The sequence below is a fragment of the Lithobates pipiens genome, unplaced genomic scaffold (genome assembly GCF_037356315.1).
Source record: "Lithobates pipiens isolate NorthernLeopardFrog02 unplaced genomic scaffold, aLitPip1_a1.2 Scaffold_16, whole genome shotgun sequence".
NCBI lineage: Eukaryota > Metazoa > Chordata > Amphibia > Anura > Ranidae > Lithobates > Lithobates pipiens.
Window position 1 is genome coordinate 8,148,084 of NW_027507748.1, and position 20,342 is coordinate 8,168,425.

Consider the following 20,342-nt stretch of genomic DNA (forward strand, 5'->3'; position numbering starts at 1 on the left):
GTGCCCCACAAAAAGGAGGTCAGCAAGGAATTACTATATCAAAGTTTTCTTTGGGAATATAGATTGGGGCATTAGCGAGCACATATAAAAATTTAGGCAAGAAAATCATTTTGAATAGATTAGCTCTACCTAGCAGTGTATGGGCTTTCCATTACTGCCCTCTGTCACTAAAAGATCTAATTATGGGCCATAAATTCACATCTGCGAACGAGTCTACCGGCAGTTGGACGTTTATCCCCAAGTACTTGAATTGGGATGTATCAGCTAGGGGACACTGAGCGGGGAGCAATAAATTTGGCTGAGGGTCTAGACCAGTGATGGTGAACCTTGGCACCCCAGATGTTTTGGAACTACATTTCCCATAATGCTCAACTACACTGCAGGGTGCAAGAGCATCATGGGTAATGTAGTTCCAAAACATCTGGGGTGCCAAGGTTCGCCATCAGTGGTCTAGAGGAAACAGTGTTGACTTAGACCAGTTGATTTTAAAGCCAGAGAAATCTCCAAATTCCAGTATTACTGAGAATGCCGCAGATACAGATTTATCGGGGTCTCCCAAGTACAGGAGCATGTCATCTGCATATGATGATACACGTTCCTCCAGACCAACAGCCCATCAATGGGGTAATGAGTTTTAATTTTAGCCGCTAGTGACTCAATAGCCAGAGCAAACAGAAGAGGAGACAAAGGGCACCCCTGTCTCTTCCCTCTCTGTGTCTGGAAAGTGTCCGATATAAGCCCATTTACTCTAATACTCGCTTTGGGATCCTCATACAGTAGTTTAACCCAGGAGACAAATTTTGGCCCAAAGCCCAACCTAACGAGAAGGGAAAAAACGGGTGACCCCGCCCCCTCTGACGCCACGGGGAAGCCCCCATGGCATCAAAGGGGGCGGGCCACCCGTTTACGTCACCAGGACAACAGGAGGCGGAACAGTTGCAGCTTTTTTTTTTCTTTTTCTGAAATTCACACCATCACATGGTCAGACCATACCCCAATATCGATATGTGTGTGTGGGGGGGGGGGGGAGAGATCCGTAGCGCCCATTAATATATGGCGCAAAAATGCCTTTTTAATGTCTAATCCTGCTAATTCAAAATATATACATAACCAAATACAAGATTATTTTGAACGCAATGTGCCCTCCGCCACAAATCCCTTCCTCACATGGAATGCGCACAAGGCCGTCATACGGGGGGGTGTTGCTAAAACTTGGGGTTCACGATAGTTGCCGCAGGACACAGCAGCTGGATTCACTTTTAGCCACTATAGGGAGGCTGGAGGTGACAAACAAACACAAACCTAATATTGCGACATGCAACCATCTATCCCACACTAGAAATGAACTACGCACCTTTCTCTCTGCCCAACACACCAAAAATTTACACAAATTGCAACCTAATTTCTATGCCAATGGTAATAAGGCTGGCAAACTATTAGCATCCCGACTATTAGCATCGTTTGTGGGTTCCAGCGGACTTTTTCTTCCCAAAAGTCCGGTAGACCTAGAAATAAAACTTGCTTGAAATCTTTCCGACGGACTCGAGTCCGGTCGAAAAATCCGAGCATCCGTGTGCTAGTCTGACGGACTAAAACCGACGCTAGGGCAGCTATTGGCTACTGGCTATGAACTTCCTTATTCTACGCCATCACGTTCGAATCCGTCTGACTTTTGGAGTGATCGTGTTTGTGGCCAAGTCCATTCTTTTGAAAGTCGGACCTCAGCTGCAAAGTCCGTCGGATTGTCCACCGGACCAAGTCTGTCGAAAAGTCTGGTCGTGTGTACGCAACATAAGGCCATTGCGAAGAGGCTGTCACCTCTCATGCCAAACCTGATAGATACTGACCAGGCGGGCTTCATTTCTGGTTGCCAGGCTCCCAATGCCACCAAAAAAATGATAAATGTACTACATTATGCTGAAACAACAAAAACCCAGGGGCGGACTGACCATTTGAGCACTCGGGCACTGCCCGAGGGCCCCATGCCACTAAGGGGCCCCGTCAGGGTTGCCAGCCTCAATAAAACCAGGGACAGTATGTAAAAATCGCAAGATTATAGCTGCCCTGCCTCTCCAGTACCTTTTCAGTGTGTGTATGTGTATTCTGTGTGTGTATATTGTGTGTCTGTGTGTGTGTGTGTGTATACTGTGTGGCCCCATAATCTATTGCCCGGGGGCCCCATAATCTTCTATTGCCCGGGGGCCCCCATGAGTTGCCAGTCCGCCCCTGCAAAAACCCCTTCCATTTTCCTAACGCTTGATGCAGAGAAAGCCTTTGATAGAATTCACTGGGGCTATCTAAGCCATACCCCGTCCAAATTCGGCTTTCAAGGAAATATCCTGTCTGCGACCATAGATTTTTATACCTTACCATCGGCACAAGTTCTCTCGGATGGCATACTCTCTGTCAATTTCAAAATCACCAATGGCACTAGACAGGGGGGGGGGGGGGCATTGTCACCTATAATATTTACACTTCTAATGGAACCCTTAGCGCAAAAAATAGGAACCCCCCCCTCTATTTCAGGAATACCCATTCTGGGCAAAGAGTATAAAATAACTATTTTTGCGGACAATATCATACTTACCATTACAGATCCGGCTGCTTCCCTACCTCCCTTATATGACATACCAACAGAATTCAACCACATATCTTACTATAAAGTAAATTTATCCAAATCTAATATCCTCAGCGTGGGCGTCAACAAAACCACCAAATCCCAGTTACAGAAATCATTCCCATTCCACTGGGTTACCTCATCCATGCCCTACCTAGGGATCTCCTTTACATCGCCTTCTTCCAAACTCTTCCAAACTAACTATATGTCATTGCTTGCCTCTTGTAAGCAAAAGATAGAAAGATTAGGTAAGTTCTACCTGGCATGAGCCGGCAGAACTGCAAGCCTTTAAAATGTTATTGCTTCCAAAGTTATTGTACCTGTATCAAGCAAATTACCTATCCACTCACCACCTTCCTTCTTTACGGAGGTAAAATGTATCCTCAGTAATTACGTATGGCAGGGTAAAAGACCAAGGTGCCCTATCATACACTCATTAGACACAAAAAGGCGGGGGGGTTATTGGACTCCCGGATATGAAAGACTACCATGTAACTGTAATATTGGATCAAATAAGACACTGGTTCTCCCAATCCGACACCAAACAGTGGAAAGCCATAGAACAATATTTTAACCCGCTGGGACAATTACGTTCCTTTATTCTGGCACAATCCTTCTCTAAAGCCCCCCTCTCGAACACCCATCCTTCCATACCTGCTGGCGTTACCTTATTAAAACTTCACCGAAGGCTTCGCTTCAATCCACCATTCCAATCCCCCTGGAAACAATCAAATTCTTCATTCCCCATCTTCCTCTTAAACAAGAGTCCACCCTGAACCCAATAGTCCTTCAGGACCTAATGTGCAATGGTAAAATGCTTCCCATCAGTGATATCAGAGAATCCGTCATCGCCTCGCCCTTAGATCAGTTTACTATTTTACAAATCTCAGCATACATTAGGAAAAATCGTTCCCTTCCTCTTGTGCTACCTAGAGCAGCCTGGTCCTACTGGGCCTCACCTGTCCCTAAGGTAAAAGGCATAAATATAATATATAATCTCCTCCAATCCAAAACCAAGTTTTTGAAATCTTCCTCCCTATTAAAATGGGAACAAGAATTGGGGTCCACATTCTCAGATTCTGAGTGGCTGAAAGCCATACTCTACAACTCTAGTCATACCAAGTGTATAAATTATTGGGAAATCTCCCAAAAGGTACTCCACAGATGGTATTTAACCACTTCCAGACCAGCCGGCGCAGTTACACTGCGGCAGGTTGGCTCCCCTGTGTGAAACCATGTAGCTATACGTTGGCTCGCGGGGGGAGGGGGGTGGATAGCAGGCGCGCGTGTGCCACTGGAGCACAGCGGGGGTGCCGAGAGTGCAGATCAGTGCTGGATTTTTTTTTGTTGGGGGAGGGGATTTTTACTGAGACGTGATGCTTTCACTGTATGGAGGGGGTGTACTTTGTCATCTTTGCCCTGGATTCTTGATAACATTGTCCTGTCCTGTAGCTGTCTAATGCCGTGTACACACGACCGGACTTTTCAACATCAAAGGTCCGACGGAACAATTCCGGCAGACTATTCGATCGTGTGTGGGCTGCAGCGGACTTTTGATTTGCAAAAGTCTGACAGACTTTAGAAGTGGAACATGTTTCAAATTTTTCCGCCAGAACTCCGCCGGACCCAGTTCCTACCGAGAAATCAATTCGTGTGTGTGCTAGTCTGACGCTAGGGCAGCTATTGGCTACTGGCTATGAACTTCCTTATTCTAGTCCCGTCGTACGTCATCGCGTTCGAATCCGTTGGACTTTGGTGTGATTGTGTGTGGCCAAGTCCGTTCATTCGGAAAGTCCATCAGAACTCTGTCAGAACTCCGTCAGAACTCAGTCGAAAGTCTGTCGGACCTAAGTCCGGTCGCGTGTACGCGGCATTATATTCAATTTTTTCAGACGTTTGTATGGGCCTTTTTGGAGCATTTTTGAGCTTTGGTGTTTTTTTTTCAGCCAATAGAGAAAAATATTTCATCATTTGATGCTATGTTTTTCAGCTTTTCATCCACTTGTATTTATTATTTATTTATACTTTTTTGTAAGTGGTTAGGGGTTAATTAATTTATTTATTTTATTTATTATTGTTTATTTACTCATTATTTATTTATTTTGTTACGTTAAGGTTAGAATTAGGAGTTAATACTAAGGTTACGATAAGGGGTTAATAGTAGGGTTAGGAGTTATTAGTGGTTAATGTTAGGGTTATTTTATTAATTAATTTATTTTATTATTATTAATTATTTTTTATTTATTTATGACTATTATTATTTATTTATGTATTTTAATTATTATTAATTTATTATTATTATTTATTTTTATTTAATTATGGCATTTGAGCAGAAAACGCTCAGAAACACACAACAAAACGCTCGAATCAAGAGTTTCTTTTCTATGAAACAAAAAAAAAACACAAAAAAAAAACCACACCAATCTGCCCGATTCGAGCTACAAATAAAACTCCAGAACTTTATTGCGTTTCAGACATTTGGTTTTAGGTGACTTGTAGTGGAGATGTGAACCAACTCCATAGAGATTGATTTTTTTTTTCCTTTAGCCTTTTGGAGCTTTGAGCTTCAGAGACTGGGCCACAAGGGCAGTATTCCAACATAACGACCCCAAACACACCTCCAAGACCACCACTGCCTTGCTAAAGAAGCTGAGGGTAAAGGTGATGGACTGGTCAAGCATGTCTCCAGACCTAAACCCTATTGATCATCTGTGGGGCATCCTCACATGGAAGGTGGAGGAGCGCAAGGTCTCCAACATCCACCAGCTCTGTGATGTCATCATGGAGGAGGGGAAGAGGACTCCAGTGGTGACCTGTGAAGCTCTGGTGACCTCCATGCCCAAGAGGGTGAAGGCAGTGCTGGAAAATAATGGCGGCCACACAAAATATTGACACTTTGGGCCCAATTTGGACAATTTGGATATTGTTGCGTTTTGGAGCTTCAAGCTCCAAGATAGAAAATGCTCAGGTGGGAAGAGGGCCTTAACATTAACCACCTCATTCTTGCCTCTCCACAGCTCTGCCACTACAAGTCCTAGAAGAAGAGGTCACAAGTGCCATTAGTCTGGAGCCGAAGAGTTCCAGTGACCCAAGAAGACAAACTGAGAATCGGATGGTGATAGCCTTGTGGGCTGAAGCCACTCCAGAGAGTTCATACCTCCCATCCTGAAAGCCCGGCTGTCAAAGATTTTTCTACTGGTCAGCTGACCCCTGAGGATCAAAATTGGACCAACGGCAGAAAACCATGGAGAATTCATTTGGGAATATAACTGATTATTTTGGTATGTATGTTAAAGAGAATCTGTCTTGAAATGTCAGCAGTGCCGGGACAAGGTCATCTAGTGCCCAGGGGGAAGATGCCAAACTTTGCCCCCTCCAGATTTATGAGCATTATGTGTCAGCAAAAGCCCTACTCTGCATGATAACCCCCACCATTTAGCACAAATCCCCCCAAATCTCCCATCCCACCACAAATTACCCCCAAATTCCTCCTCCTAGCACAACCTCCCCAAACATCCCTTCTTGCACAATTCCCCCCCCCCCCCTCTAATCCCCCTTCAACAAAAAAATTACCTTACTAGCCAAATCCCCACCCCCTTGCCTGCACAAATCCGTCCCAAATTGGCCCTTCTTAGCAACTCCCCCAAAAATCATCCCATACACAAATCTTCTCTACACACAGTACCTCATCCCTCTCCATTACACACAGTAAACGGTCATTGTAAACGAGTTATGAACTGAACAAATAAAATGCCCAGTGTCGGTGATCATTGGAAGGTAACGTTGCCCGGCACCTGTGGTTTGTGGGAGGAAAAATTCCTCAGTGAGTCAAAATGTTTACAATAGAAGGGAATTCTCAGTGGGGGAAGGGGGGGTGTTGGAGCTCAGTGGGCAGAAAGGGGGGTGTTGGTGCTAAGTGGGCGGAAAGGGGGGTGTTGGTGCTCAGTGGGCAGAAAGGGGGGTGTTGGAGCTCAGCGGGCGGAAAGGGGGTGTTGGTGCTCAGTGGGCAGAAAGGGGGGTGTTGGAGCTCAGTGGGCAGAAAGGGGGGTGTTGGTGCTCAGTGGGCAGAAAGGGGGGTGTTGGTGCTCAGTGGGCGGAAAGGGGGGTGTTGGTGCTCACTATGGGGAAAAAAGGCGGCATTAGTGTCAGTGGCGAGATATAGGTGTTCAGTGTATTACCTATCCTTACTGTTGAGGGGTATGGGACCTGGTGGCCCTCTAAAGTGGTGGGCCACTTTTGCCCCTGTTATGGAGGCAGCCCTGCTGACAATGGTTTTAACCACTTGCTTACTGGGCACTTAAACCCCCCTCAGTCCCAGACCAATTTTCAGCTTTCAGCGCTGATGCACTTTGAGTGACAATTACGCGGTCATACAACACTGTACCCAAATGAATTTTTTATCATTTTTTTCCCACAAATAGAGCTTTCTTTTGGTGGTATTTAGTTACAGCTCGGAGTTTTATTTTTTGCTAAACAAACAAAAAAAGATGCAAAAAAAAAAAAAAAAAAATCATGTTTTAATAGTTTGTTCTAAAATTTTGCAAACGGGTCATTTTTCTCCTTCATTGAAGTGCGCTGATTAGGCGGCACTGATAGGCTGCATTGGTGGGCACTGATGGGCTGCATTGGTGGGCACTGATGGGCTGCATTGGTGGGCACTGATGGGCTGCATTGGTGGGCACTGATAGGCTGCACTGGTGGGCACTGATAGGCATAGTTAAGGCGGCACTAATAGGCACAGATAAGGCGGCACCGATGGGCACAGATAAGGCGGCACTGATGGGCAAAGATGGGCACAGATAAGATGGCACGGATGGGTGGCACGGATAAGTGGCACGGATGGGTGGCACGGATGGGCACTGATAGGTACCACAGATAGATGGGACTGATGGGCACTGATAGGTGGCACTGATAGGTGGCTCTGATAGGTGGCACTGCTGGGCACTGATGGGCGGCACTGCTGGGCACTGATGGGCGGCACTGGGGTGCAGCACCTGAGGCAGATTTTGGGTGGCACTGTGGGTGGCACTGTGGGTGGCACTGTGGGTGGCACTGCTGGGTGGCACTGTGGGTGGCACTGTGGGCACTGCTGGGTGGCACTGTGGGCACTATGGGCACTGCTAGGTGGCACTGACAGGGGGGCACTTACTTTATTTCAGGATGGCACTGCGGGTGGCAGGTGGGCACTGGCAGGGGGCAGGTGTCCGTTTAAATTGCTGGCCGTGATCGGGACTGATGTCCCGAACACGGCCGCCGGCGATCGGCTTTTTTTTTTTCTCCTCGCGCTGTCAGCGCGAGGAGGAATACTAGCCGATTACCGGCTCCGTTTTATCACATGATCAGCTGTCATTGGCTGACAGCTGATCACGTGATAAGGGGTCGGGATCGACCCCTTACACGGATCGGTGATCAGGCGAGTCTCACGGACTCGCCGATCACAGAGCGCGCCGCGCGCGCCCCTCAGGGGGCGCGCAGGCCGCTCGTAACCGGGACTACGTCAATAGACGTAGTCCCGAAAATGTGGGTCCGCGCTATTGCCGTCATTTTGCAATAGCGCGGATCCCAAGTGGTTAAAGTGGTTGTAAACCCTTACAAACCACTTTGACCTACAGATAAGCCTAGATTAAGGCTTACCTGTAGGTCCAAGAAATATATTTTTTACAAAAAGACAGACACCGTAGACGCTGCATATCGCCGTTAACGTTCAGTGCGCCTGCACGCCGCTGTTAACGGCGATATGCCACGAGTGGTGGCTCCTGTGCCCATGCGCAGGAGTGGCATCATCGCGGCTCCATCGAAATGACAGCGCCGGAGCAGCGAGACCCACCAAGAAGATGGAGGCTCCGTACACAAGGGGACAGCGGTGACTTCGCTGGCTCCTGTGTCAGGTAAGTGACACATAATGGACTACTATGCAATGCGATGCGATGCGATGCGATGCATAGTAGTCCATTATGCTTTACCTTTACAGGGAATCAAAGAGGAAGTAAACCCATCAGGGTTAACTTCCTCTTTAATTCTTTCCCAACTCCACCCAAAACTAAAAAGTAAGTTGTAGTTGGATTTACTTTTTAAGAAGACAATCTGAATTTCTATTTAGCTTTTAGCTTCCAGGCAGCCGTACAAGGAAGAGGTTGGCCCTGGATTCTGCTGGGACATTATATAATGTTCTACAGCAGTGGCGGCTGGTGCTCAAAAGTTTTTTTTTGGGGGGGGAGCAAACTAACTGAAAAATTCTGAAAAAAAACACATGAAACGCAGCCACTGTGACCATCAATTGCAGCCACTGTGCCATCATTTGCAGCCACTGTGACCATCAAATGCTGTGCCCATCAATTTCAGCCACTGTGCCCATCAAACGCAGCCACTGTGCCATCAAATGCAGCCACTGTGACGATCAATTTCAGCCACTGTGCCCATCAAACGCAGCCAGTGCCCATCAATTTCAGCCACTGTGCCCATCAAGCGCAGCCACTGTGCCATCAAATGCAGCCACTTTGCCCATCAAATGCAGCCACTTTGCCCATCAAATGCAGCCACTGTGCCATCAAATGCTGCCACTGTGCCGATCAATTGCAGCCACTGTGCCATAAAATGCAGCCACTGTGCCCATCGAATGCTGCCACTGTGCCCATCAAATTCTGCCACTGTGCCCATCAAATGCTGTCACTGTGCCAATCGAATGCTGCCACTGTGCTATCAAATTGCTCCACTGTGCAATCAAATTCCGCCACTGTGACCCCCCCACCCCGCCCCCTTGCCGCCTGCCCGGTACTTAGCCTGACTCGGTGGGGCAACGGGTGACGGCGAGCAGTGTCCTCCATGCGTCTCCCCCCATTCTCTCCTCCCATCCTCTCCTCCTGATAGGCGTCCAATCACAGCGAGTGTAATTTCAGCCAATCAGGTGATGGGTAACAAACCCGAGCACGTGATTGGCAGAGAGGCGGTACAGTGTTAAGAAAGCAAATATTAATTCGCTGTTCCAACACACCTGGGTGAACTGGTAACCTTTTTTGATGCCCATTAGAGCTTATGGCTGTAATTCAGGCGCCTGAAAAGGGTCCTGAATAAGGAGTGGCAGCGGCGGCCATGGATAGATTCATGCTATGCTATGCATGAATCTATCCATTGGTCATAGAGGGGGTGGCTGGAGAGAGGGAGCGGCACCCGTGCGCCCTTATGGACGAGCCGCCACTGGTGCAGTATACACCGAGGTATCCTTCTTGTGAATGGCTCTTTATACAAGAGGCTTTTCTTCCTGTTTTATATTATTTGTGAGGTACACAGAGCTGACAATTACTATGTGTTCTAATACCATTGTCCTCTTCTGTTTTATCCTACAGAGAGGAACCTAGGAATACCTAAAGAAGATTTCCTTGTGTTTGCTGGTGGAGTGCTCCTCATCATTTTTAATACTCTGACATTAATCGCGATCTCATTATTTCGTAAAAGTGAGTACAGTGATTTTTTTTTAAATGCTCTGCATTACAGGTATTTATTGTAGCGGTAACCCCCAACCCCCCCCCCCCCCGTAGGGGCTGATGGTAGTTGTGGTCCGCCTCTCACCCTGCACAGCCAGGCATACAATCTTCAGACACTCAGCGGTCAAGAAGCGGTCCTTGGACTTTGTTTTTATGTTTTATTGAAGGGATTGTAACTTGGATGGGGATCGAGTAAGTATGGGATGCCCAGTTCATTGTAAAAGCAATATAGGGACTGAGAACTATACACACCTCCGGTATATACAGCTTCCTTTCTTCCTCCAGCACAAACTTGCTTGCAGACTATCACTCTCAGGACCAGCTAGCACTGAATTGCAGGCCTAACACTGGCTCAGCCAGGCCCAAAGCAAAATGCCCTTTGCAGGCAGGGACCGCGGGCTCCTATGGTGTAGCAAAACTGGTAGTCCTAGTGCTAACTGCCCCACCTGGCTACTGATCCCAGTACCACCTCTTCAGGCCCTGCCAGCCCTCCTGGCTGCTGCAGCTGCCTCTTTCCCCTGACCGTGCCTAGGGTTGCCACCTGTCCAGGATTCACCCGGACAGCTGAGGTTTGGAATCACGTGTCCGGGTTTCAAACTGCCTGAAACCCGGACACATTATTCAGATTGGACTATGGCTTCCCAGCAGGGTTGCTAGCTCCAGTTGCCTAAACTGAGAGTGTCTGTTACCCCAAAGCCAGGACTAACAGTTCCCCCAACATACACACAGGAGAGGAGAGAGGGCTCGATCTGCTCCTCTTCCCCCCCCCCCCCCGCCCCTACCCCTCTGTGTCTGCCCACACGCCAATCCCCGGTGCTATTCCTCATGATAATGAAAGTGGGGGGCTGTAAATTTGAAGTCCAGCAGCCTCAGATACATCTAGATGAGAGGTGCTGACTGTCAAGGGGTGAGTGAGCCCTTATGTTAGAGGCCCCAGAGTTCTCCCTTACATCAGAGTCTGCAGAGTCCACCCTTACATCAGAGTCCACCCTTACATCAGAGTCTGCAGAGTCCCCCCTTGCAGTGTAAGGGAAGTGTTCGGGGTTTGACTTGAAGAAAAGGTGGCAACCCTAACTGTGCCACCGCAGTCCACTCCACTGGCTATGCACCCATTCCAGACTGCTTTGCTCCCAGTCCTATCAGGCGTGCCTCTCCAGTCCTCCTGACTGTTTGTCACTCACCAGCCCTCCTGGCTGCACCTTGTTGTTCCTCCTGGAGACTTGCCTGGCAGTGTTCTCCTGCTGTCCTCTCCTTGCTCCCGTGCCACCTGTCCAGGGCACCTCCATGTGTCTTGAGAGAGTCCTGTCCACACCCAAGCCCAGGCCCAAGGTCCCCCCTCCCCAGACTGGGAGCTCCCTCCAAGGCCCCCGGCAGCCTAACACTCCATCTCCAGCTTCCACCCAAACAACTCCTCCCCTGCTGGGTTGACCCTGATTTTTTATTTTTTTTTAGGAGGCCTGCCCCCTGTCAATCCAAGCTGGGGATTGGTCAGTGCCCCTCAGAATACTCCAGACAGCCCCACCTCACCTCTTCCCCTATTTTTTTTCCAGAAGGTTCCAACACGTTCTGGAAATAAGTGGGAGGTCTCACTGATGCTACCTGTGAGTCATCCAGCTCTCCCTGGATTTCTGCCAACCCAAGAAACAAAAACAAGCAGGCCTGGCTGCCAGCCAAGCCTGCAAAAATCTCTCACACCTAGCACACTAGCATACCTCCCAACTTTCCAAGATGGGAATGAGGCAAACCTATTAGCAAATGTATGTAGGCATAGGACACACCCCCTGCCACGCCCTCCTTAACCGGTTCCCGACCAGCGCACGATGATGTACGTCGACAGAATGGCACGGGCAGGCATATTGGCGTACAGGTACGTCCAATCTTCAATGCCGCCCTGCCATCAGGAGCGCGCCTCCGGCGGCGCGATCCCGCGCTGGTCGGGACCCCTGTGAGTCCGGTCGCGGGACCCGTGGACTCGATCGCCGCGGGGATACCCGCGATCGTCTCACGGAGCGGCCGAATGAAGAAATGCCGTTGTAAACAGCATTTCTCCATTCTGCCTAGCAACTAGTGACGCTGATCACTGCTCCATGTGATTGGAGCAGAGATCAGTGTTCACTAAATGAAAACCCAACCCCCCCACCGTTAGTAACACACCCCTAGGAACACTTAACCCCTACACTGCCACCCACTGGTTAGCCCTTTCACTGCCAGTGTCATTTACACAGGAATCACTGCATTTATATAGCAGTGATTGCTGTATAAATGACAATGGTGCCAAAAATGTGTCAAAAATGTCCGATGTGTCTGCCGCAATGTCGCAGTCACAATAAAAATCGCTGATCGCCGCCATTACTAGTAAAAAAAAAAATAATAAAAAATTATTAATAAAAATGCCATAAAACTATCCCCTATTTTGTAAACGCTATAACTTTTGCGCAAATCAATCAATAATCGCTTATTGCGATTTTTTTTACCAAAAATATGTAAAAGAATACGTATCGGCCTAAACTGAGGGAAAAAAATGTTTTTTTTTATATATTTTTGGGGGATATTTATTATAACAAAAAGTAAAAAGTATTGCGTTTTTTTTTCAAAATTGTCGCTCTATTTTTGTTTATAGCGCAAAAAATAAAAACCGCAGAGGTGATCAAATACCACCAAAAGAAATCTCTATTTGTGGGGAAAAAAAAGGACATTAATTTTGTTTGGGAGCCACGTCTCACGACCGCGCAATTGTCAGTTAAAGCGACGCAGTGCCGAATCGCAAAAAAGTGGTCTGGTCTTTGACCAGCAAAATGGCCCGGTCTGTAAGTGGTTAATGTACGACGCACGTAAATGTGGATGTTTATGATTGGTTAAAAGGCCATTATGTCTTGAATGTCTTGTATAATCCTGATTGGCTGACAATGCAATGTTTGAAGCACATAAAAGTGGTAACCGGAAATAAAGACCTTGTATTCAGAACCAAACCTGTTTCGTTTGGTTGCTTGAATTACCAACTTTGCCAATCGATTGAAGAGAGCTTTCCAGTGAAAGTCCAGCTCGAGCTAATCAAGGAGGGGCGCACCTAACAATCATGTTTTATTGCTTTTTTTAGAAATTTCAGTAAGTACTATATTGGGAGAGGAGGTTGGTGAATATGAGCGTCTGTAGGCCAGAGGTAGTCACCCAATCTTGTGGTTAAATTGTTATATAGCCCATCCATTGGTCCCTCTGGTGACATCATCCTAGAATGCCCATCTTCCAACAACATTTACCAGCATGTGCAAAGACCTTTCCCATGACGAGGAGGTGGGTTCCCTCACCTTATTGTAGAGTTATTCCCCATACACACGGTCGGATTTTCCGACAGAAAATGTGCGATCGGATCATGTTATCGGAAAATCCGAACCGTGTGTGTGCTCCATCTGACTTTTTCCATCGGATTTTAACGACGAACAAGGTTTGAGAGCAGGATCTAAAATTTTCCGACAACAAAATCCGATCGCATAAATTCCGATTGTGTGTAGACTATTCCCGACAGACAAAGTGCCACGCATGCTCAGAATAAACTAAGAGATGAAAGCTATTGGCTACTGGCCCCGTTTATAGTCCCGACCGTACGTGTTTGACTTCATCTCGTTCAGAACGATCGGATTTTACGACAACTTTGTGCGACCGTGTGTATGCAACACAAGTTTCGCCCAAAATTCGTCTGAAAAAATCAGACGGATTTTGTGGTCGGAATGTCCGACCCGTGTGTATGGGTCATAATCATCATTTCCTCGAGGATTTGAACTCATAAAGGGCCTAAAGGATCATCCAGTGCAGGAAATTTTCATTTCACGGTGAACATCTTATGTCCATGGATTGGCATAATTCAATGTGAATTTTACTTCCCTCATCATTAGTGCTGTAATATAATATCTATTCTGTTTTCTCTTACTTATTATAATATAATGCAATTTACACCTTTCAGACTGGACAATGTACATTCTGTGTAGAGTTATAAAGCTGAATCTATAAGGTCCTAATTTAATATTCTGATGTATTACATTTTCTAGGACCTCTTGTGAAAAGGTTCATCGAGGCAGTGTCTGAGAGAGTGAAGCCTCTCTTTAAGAAGCTTAGGGAAGAGGATGGTAAGGTTTTTCTTCTTGTACATTGTTGGAGAGTAATAGTGGCTATATTGTGGTAGACCTTTCAGCAAAAAAATGGTTGGAGACAGAATTTTTTTTTTTAGCACTATAGTCAGGGCCCTCTTTATTATTGATTGGACCCTGGGCAAAACTTTTCTTGCCCCCCCCCCCCATGCAGTTTCGCTCTCCATCTGATCTGAGACATACAATAAATAGCTGCTAGACTCAAATTCAGTTTACTTAATAAGATCAGGCAGCTATTGAGATTGGTATCATTACCGCTCACTGACTGGTTGCCAAAGGTACAGCATCAATTACTGCTCACTGATTAGTTGCTAGAGGTACAGCACATGATTTCTGCTTGTTGATTGGTTGCTAGAGATTACTGTGGATATGACCACAGGGGGGCATGATATACATATCAATGCCGCTGGCCGTCGCTATTTACATATGAATGCTACCACTATTTACATATGAATGCTACCACTATTTACATATGAATTCTGGTAATTTACATGTAAACACGAGGTCTGAATGTGAGTCATCTGTACACCACAACAGGGCAGAGCTGGGCAGCATTAGTACCAGCACTTCGCACTGAGATATTGGGACACAGCACGAGACTAAAACCTCAAGGGATGAGGGAATTTAAACCAGGATACTTGGCAAGTATGAGGCAGCTGCTTTGGGCCCCACAACAATAACAGGGCCCAGGGCAGCTTCCCCTTTTGCCCTGCCTTAAAAACGGCCCTGACTATAGTCACAGCTTGAATACACCATGATTTTCTCATAATTCAGGCAGCAGTACTGAATATCACACACACCTTTAAATTGTCCACCAAAAGACAACCATTGACTTGCAAGCACAGACGGACTTAGCAAGGGACGATGCAATGATACTTGTATGGTGTAAAAGCCAAATACTAATAGGGATGAAGTAGCTGAGGTCCTCTTACTATCCTGAGAGGAGTTGGAAATATTTGTATCAAGAGTAGCGTTTACTTCTCTGCAGGAGACAGAGACAGAGACAACTTCTTACACACCCGATGAGATGGTCTCCATGAAATGTATGAAAGTGTTTAAAACTTGCCTGAACAAAGTCTTCTTGGTACATCGTCTCTTATTAATTTTGTTATTTTGTTTAATGTAGCTCTGATAAGGCAGGGAGTCTTGTGGCTCCCAAAACACATTGTTTTTCCAAAAAAAATAAAAAATTAGATTGAAAAAAAAGCCTCCACCTTTGCTCCAAGCTGAGCCTCCCCAGCTGTCACCTCATCGCTGGGTGCTGGGGGTAAATGAAGCCACCCTGGAGAAAAGAACAACCTCAGTATGTCACTGTAATCTGAGTTTGTTCCACAAAACGATCACAATAGCAGTCTCTGGAGATTGCCCCTCCAACGCATTTCACCCAACAGGGCTTAGTCATACTCTACGACTAAACCCCAGGGACGAAACGCATTAGAGGGGATGTTCTTTAGGTGAGGATTGCTATTGTGGTTGTATTGTGGAATAGGCTTGGATTACAATGATGTCATTGGTGTACAATGGCTGTACTTTCCTCAAAACAGTTTATGGTGGTTGAACTACAAACTATAGAAGTTCTCCTTGGACTCTTTCATCTTATGGTCTGGTGTGTTATTTATTTTGGATATATGAAATCTTATCAGAAAATATTTCTAACGCCGCGTACACACGACCAGACTTTTCGAGGGACTAGGTCCGACGGTCTTTGCGACGGACTTTCGGCGGAGTTCCGTCGGACTTTCCGAATGAACGGACTTGGCCACACACAATCACACCAAAGTCCGACGAATTCGAACGTGATGACGTACGACTGGACTAGAATAAGGAAGTTCATAGCCAGTAGCCAATAGCTGCCCTAGCTTCGGTTTTCGTCCGTCGGACTAGCACACACTCGAACGGATTTCTCGGTCCGGCGGAGTTCCGGTGGAAAAATTTAAAACATGTTCTATTTCAAAAGTCCGCCGGATTTTTGGCAAGCAAAGGTCTGATGGAGCCCACACAAGATCGAATTGTTCGACGGACTCGTTCCGTTGGACCTTTGTTGTCAAAAAGTCCGGTCGTGTGTACGCGGCATTAGAAGACACAAGACGTACCTCAGTTACTAAGAATTGTCAACCACCTGGATCACACTCTTCAGTTTTCTACGAGAAGGGCCCTGGGCCCCCACTACCTGGAGAGCCATCCGTTCCTCAAGTCTGTGTGGAGAATCAGTTGATGATCACATTCACGGTTTCAAACAACCAAGCAGTTGTGAGCACAGTTTAACAATGGCAATCTGCTTGAGCCTCCCTACCGTACCGATCACTATTCTATAGAGTGGCTTCTTCTGTGTCCCTACTTTTCACTTTTTTTTTCTCCCCAATATTTGTTTTCAGAAATATCTTACACAAGTGATGAGAAAATCAATTTATCCAAATTAGAATTTGCACTGTACAGTAACCTGAAAATCAGAAATTTGCGTAAATTTAGTGGTCCGTGTCAAAACAATTCATACCAGTCCAAGGTCGAATTTATACTTCATGTACTGATAGGCAACTATCTTGTGCTGCATGCTCCCAACCCAATCATCTGGCTAGCAATAGTATTCTGCTAAAACCAGGCATTATAGCTACACAAAGCTCACAAAGACTGGGGTCAGGAGGGCTACAAGAGACAACCTGCCCAGTCTATGTTGGTACACCAGAACCATTCATAAGAAGAATTAGGGATACTCTTGCCCTACTCTGCACCCTACCTTTCACCAACAAAACTGCAGCAACACTAAAGACCCAACAGACAAGGTGGCAACTGGAACCTTTCAATGTACATGACTAAAAGATGTGACCATGTGCCACCCCGGTAGTCTTGTTACCCTAGGCTATAGCCTATGTTGTCTGAACCTGACTGTACCTTCATGTGTGAATGTTTTGGATGTGTAGTGCCCCTCCATAATGCAACATATATATCCCAAACCTTCTGAGGTTCCTCCTAAACTTTAGAGTTCCCAAAAATCATATGTTGTGTGTTCAGGTATGATTTCACAATGGGAGCATAGTAGATGTCTGCAGCTGACATTCTGGAGGTTGATAGAGTTTCAAAAAAAATGTATGTGAACCCTTTGGAATGATATGGATTTCTGCACAAATTGGTCATAAAAAACAATAGACAATCACAGTCTGCTTAAATTAATAACACACAAAGAATTAAATGTTGCCATGTTTTTATTGAACACACCATGTAAACATTCACATTGCAGGTGTAAAAAGTATGTGAACCCCTAGACTAATGAGATCTCCAAGAGCTAATTGGAGTGAGTTGTTAAACAACTGGAATCCAATCAATGAGATGAGATTGGAGGTGTTGGTTACAGCTGCCCTGCCCTATAAAAAAAACACACACCAGTTCTGGGTTTGCTTTTCACAAGAAGCATTGCCTGATGTGAATGATGCCTCGCACAAAAGAGCTCTCAGAAGAGCTACGATTAAGAATTGTTGACTTGCATAAAGCTGGAAAGGGTTATAAAAGTATCTCAAAAAGCCTTGCTGTTCATCAGTCCACGGTAAGACAAATTGTCTATAAATGGAGAAAGTTCAGCACTGCTGCTACTCTCCCTAGGAGTGGGCGTCCTGTAAAGATGACTGCAAGAGCACAGCACAGACTGCTCAATGAGGTGAAGAAGAATCCTAGAGTGTCAGCTAAAGACTTACAAAAGTCTCTGGCATATACTAACATCCCTGTTAGCAAATCTACGACATGTAAAACACTAAACAAGAATAGATTTCAATGGGAGGATACCACAAAAAAAAAAATTGCTGCACGTTTACAGTTTGCACAAGAGCACCTGGATGTTCCACAGCAGTACTGGTAAAATATTCTGTGGACAGATGAAACCAAATTTGAGTTGTTTGGAAGAAACACACAACATTATGTGTGGAGAAAAAGAGGCACAGCACACCAACATCAAAACCTCATCCCAACTGTGAAGTATGGTGGTGGGGGCATCATGGTTTGGGGCTGCTTTGCTGCATCAGGACATGGACGGATTGCTATCATCGAAGGAAAAATGAATTCACAAGTTTATCAAGACATTTTGCAGGAGAACTTAAGGCCATCTGTCCACCAGCTGAAGCTCAACAGAAGATGGGTGTTGCAACAGGACAACGACCCAAAGCATAGAAGTAAATCAACAACAGAATGGCTTAAACAGAAGAAAATATGCCTTCTGGAGTGGCCCAGTCAGAATCCTGACCTCAACCCGATTGAGATGCCGTGGCATAACCTCAAGAAAGCGATTCACACCAGGCATCCCAAGAATACTGCTGAACCGAAACATTTCTGTAAAGAGGAATGGTCAAGAATTACTCCTGACCGTTGTGCACGTCTGATCTGCAACTACTGGAAACTTTTGGTTGAAGTTATTGCTGCCAAAGGAGGTTCAACCAGTTTATTAAATCAAAGGGTTCACATACTTTTTCCACCTGCACTGTGAATGTTTACATGGTGTGTTCAATAAAAACATGGAAACATTTAATTCTTTGTGTGTTATTAGTTTAAGCTGACTGTGGTTGTCTATTGTTGTGACTTAGATGAAGTTCAGATCACATTTTCTGACCAATTTTATGCAGAAATTCATATCATTCCAAAAGGGTTCACATACTTTTTCTTTGCAACTGTACAAGGTGAGACAAGGGCACAAAGCAATACAATTATATCCCACCCCAACACATCTGTACGGCAGTGAGGGACAGCTGCTGGAACCAGCCCAACATACCAGCAATAGGCTCATTTACTTTTCTATATTTTTGTGTTGGTCTTGCTGGCTCCACTACAGGTCAACACACTCTCCAGCCACACTTCACATCCAGGCCTCCCCTGGCCCCCCCATAACAGTCCCCTCTTAGAAACACGTTGGGAGGTCCTAGACTGCCCTCACTCTCTAAGCCCCTTTTGACCCATTTAAGGAATGTCAAGGGTAAACCCCTATATACCCCTTCTGGGGTGGGGGGGGTGGGCTTGGGCTGGAGCTTGGGCTGGCTTGGGAGGATCCTGACACTGGATGGTCACTGGATCCCCCCCATCCCACTAACTCCTTCCATCCTCAGGGACTAGCAAATAGGTTCCGTGAAACCATCTACATAGGCACTACTGGATTGAGCCAGGAGGCCCCCCCCCCATTCACAGCAAGCTCCCGAAAGCGGTGAATGGTGGGTGGACGAGCGGTAGACGGCGACTAGTAGTGATAGTATGATTATCATTAGTATTACTAGTGTTTCAAACCCCCTATATGTCCCGTCGCTCCTGCTTAACGTCCACATGTACTAAGGTAATTCCCAACTTCATGGGCAACCTTAGCGGCTAACCTTCATGAGTGTGGATCACCAACTTCTCCCTCACCTTTTAATACCCCCGGGGCTGTCCCCCAGACACAGTCTTCCCCTCTAACTATTCATATAACCACAGTAGATACCCCCCCCCCCCAGGCTCTCCTCTGGTTTATCTGTCTGCTATACCCTTCTACAGTGGCGTAACTAGAACCTTCAGGGCCCCGATGCAAGAAACCATCAAGGGCCCCCCTGAACCCCAGCCAGAGCCCTTCCCTCCGAGTTCGGCGGTGGAACTCCAGGGCGTGGTCACAGGTATGACCTTTGTGAGCCCTGTAGTTCCACCACTGGTATCAGTAGTTTTTATTTATTTTATTTTTTTTTACATTTTTAGATGCCCCATTGGGGGACTGTCCCTAGGCAGGATTGGGTCCCCGTCCCCAGAAGAGATGAGGTCCTTTTCTCCAGGGCAGATGAAGTTACTGCCCCCAGGTGAGAAGGGGTCCCTGTCCCCAGGGGAGGTGGGGGTCCCTGTCCCCACGTGAGAAGGGGTCCCTATCCCCAGGGGGATATGGAGGGGGTATGTAATAGTGTGTGCTAGCTGCCTATGCTGCTGCCGGCCATATGTAGAGGGGGTTGCATGGGCCCCCTGCATCACAGGGCCCAGTTGCGGTCGCGACTGCTGCACCCCCTATAGTTACGCCCCTGCCCTTCTACCACAGCAATATGGAGAGTTACGAAAATTGCAAAGCATACATGGTATTTTATGCCTGATTTCACCTGTGTATTGATATACGCTTCA

The 20,342-nt window shown here is 46.5% G+C and overlaps 1 protein-coding gene across 1 annotated transcript in view; it reads left to right on the forward strand.

The window, feature by feature from the left end:
* The window catches only part of LOC143981579 (uncharacterized), a 45,801-nt gene that overhangs the window by 5,636 nt on the left and 19,823 nt on the right, over positions 1–20,342 (forward strand). The window contains exons 2-4 of the mRNA XM_077479546.1: positions 5,635–5,898; positions 9,961–10,068; positions 14,142–14,219. Of these exons, the coding sequence (XP_077335672.1) occupies positions 5,862–5,898; positions 9,961–10,068; positions 14,142–14,219 (223 nt within the window). The 5' untranslated portion in view covers positions 5,635–5,861. The remainder of the gene's footprint in view (positions 1–5,634; positions 5,899–9,960; positions 10,069–14,141; positions 14,220–20,342) is intronic.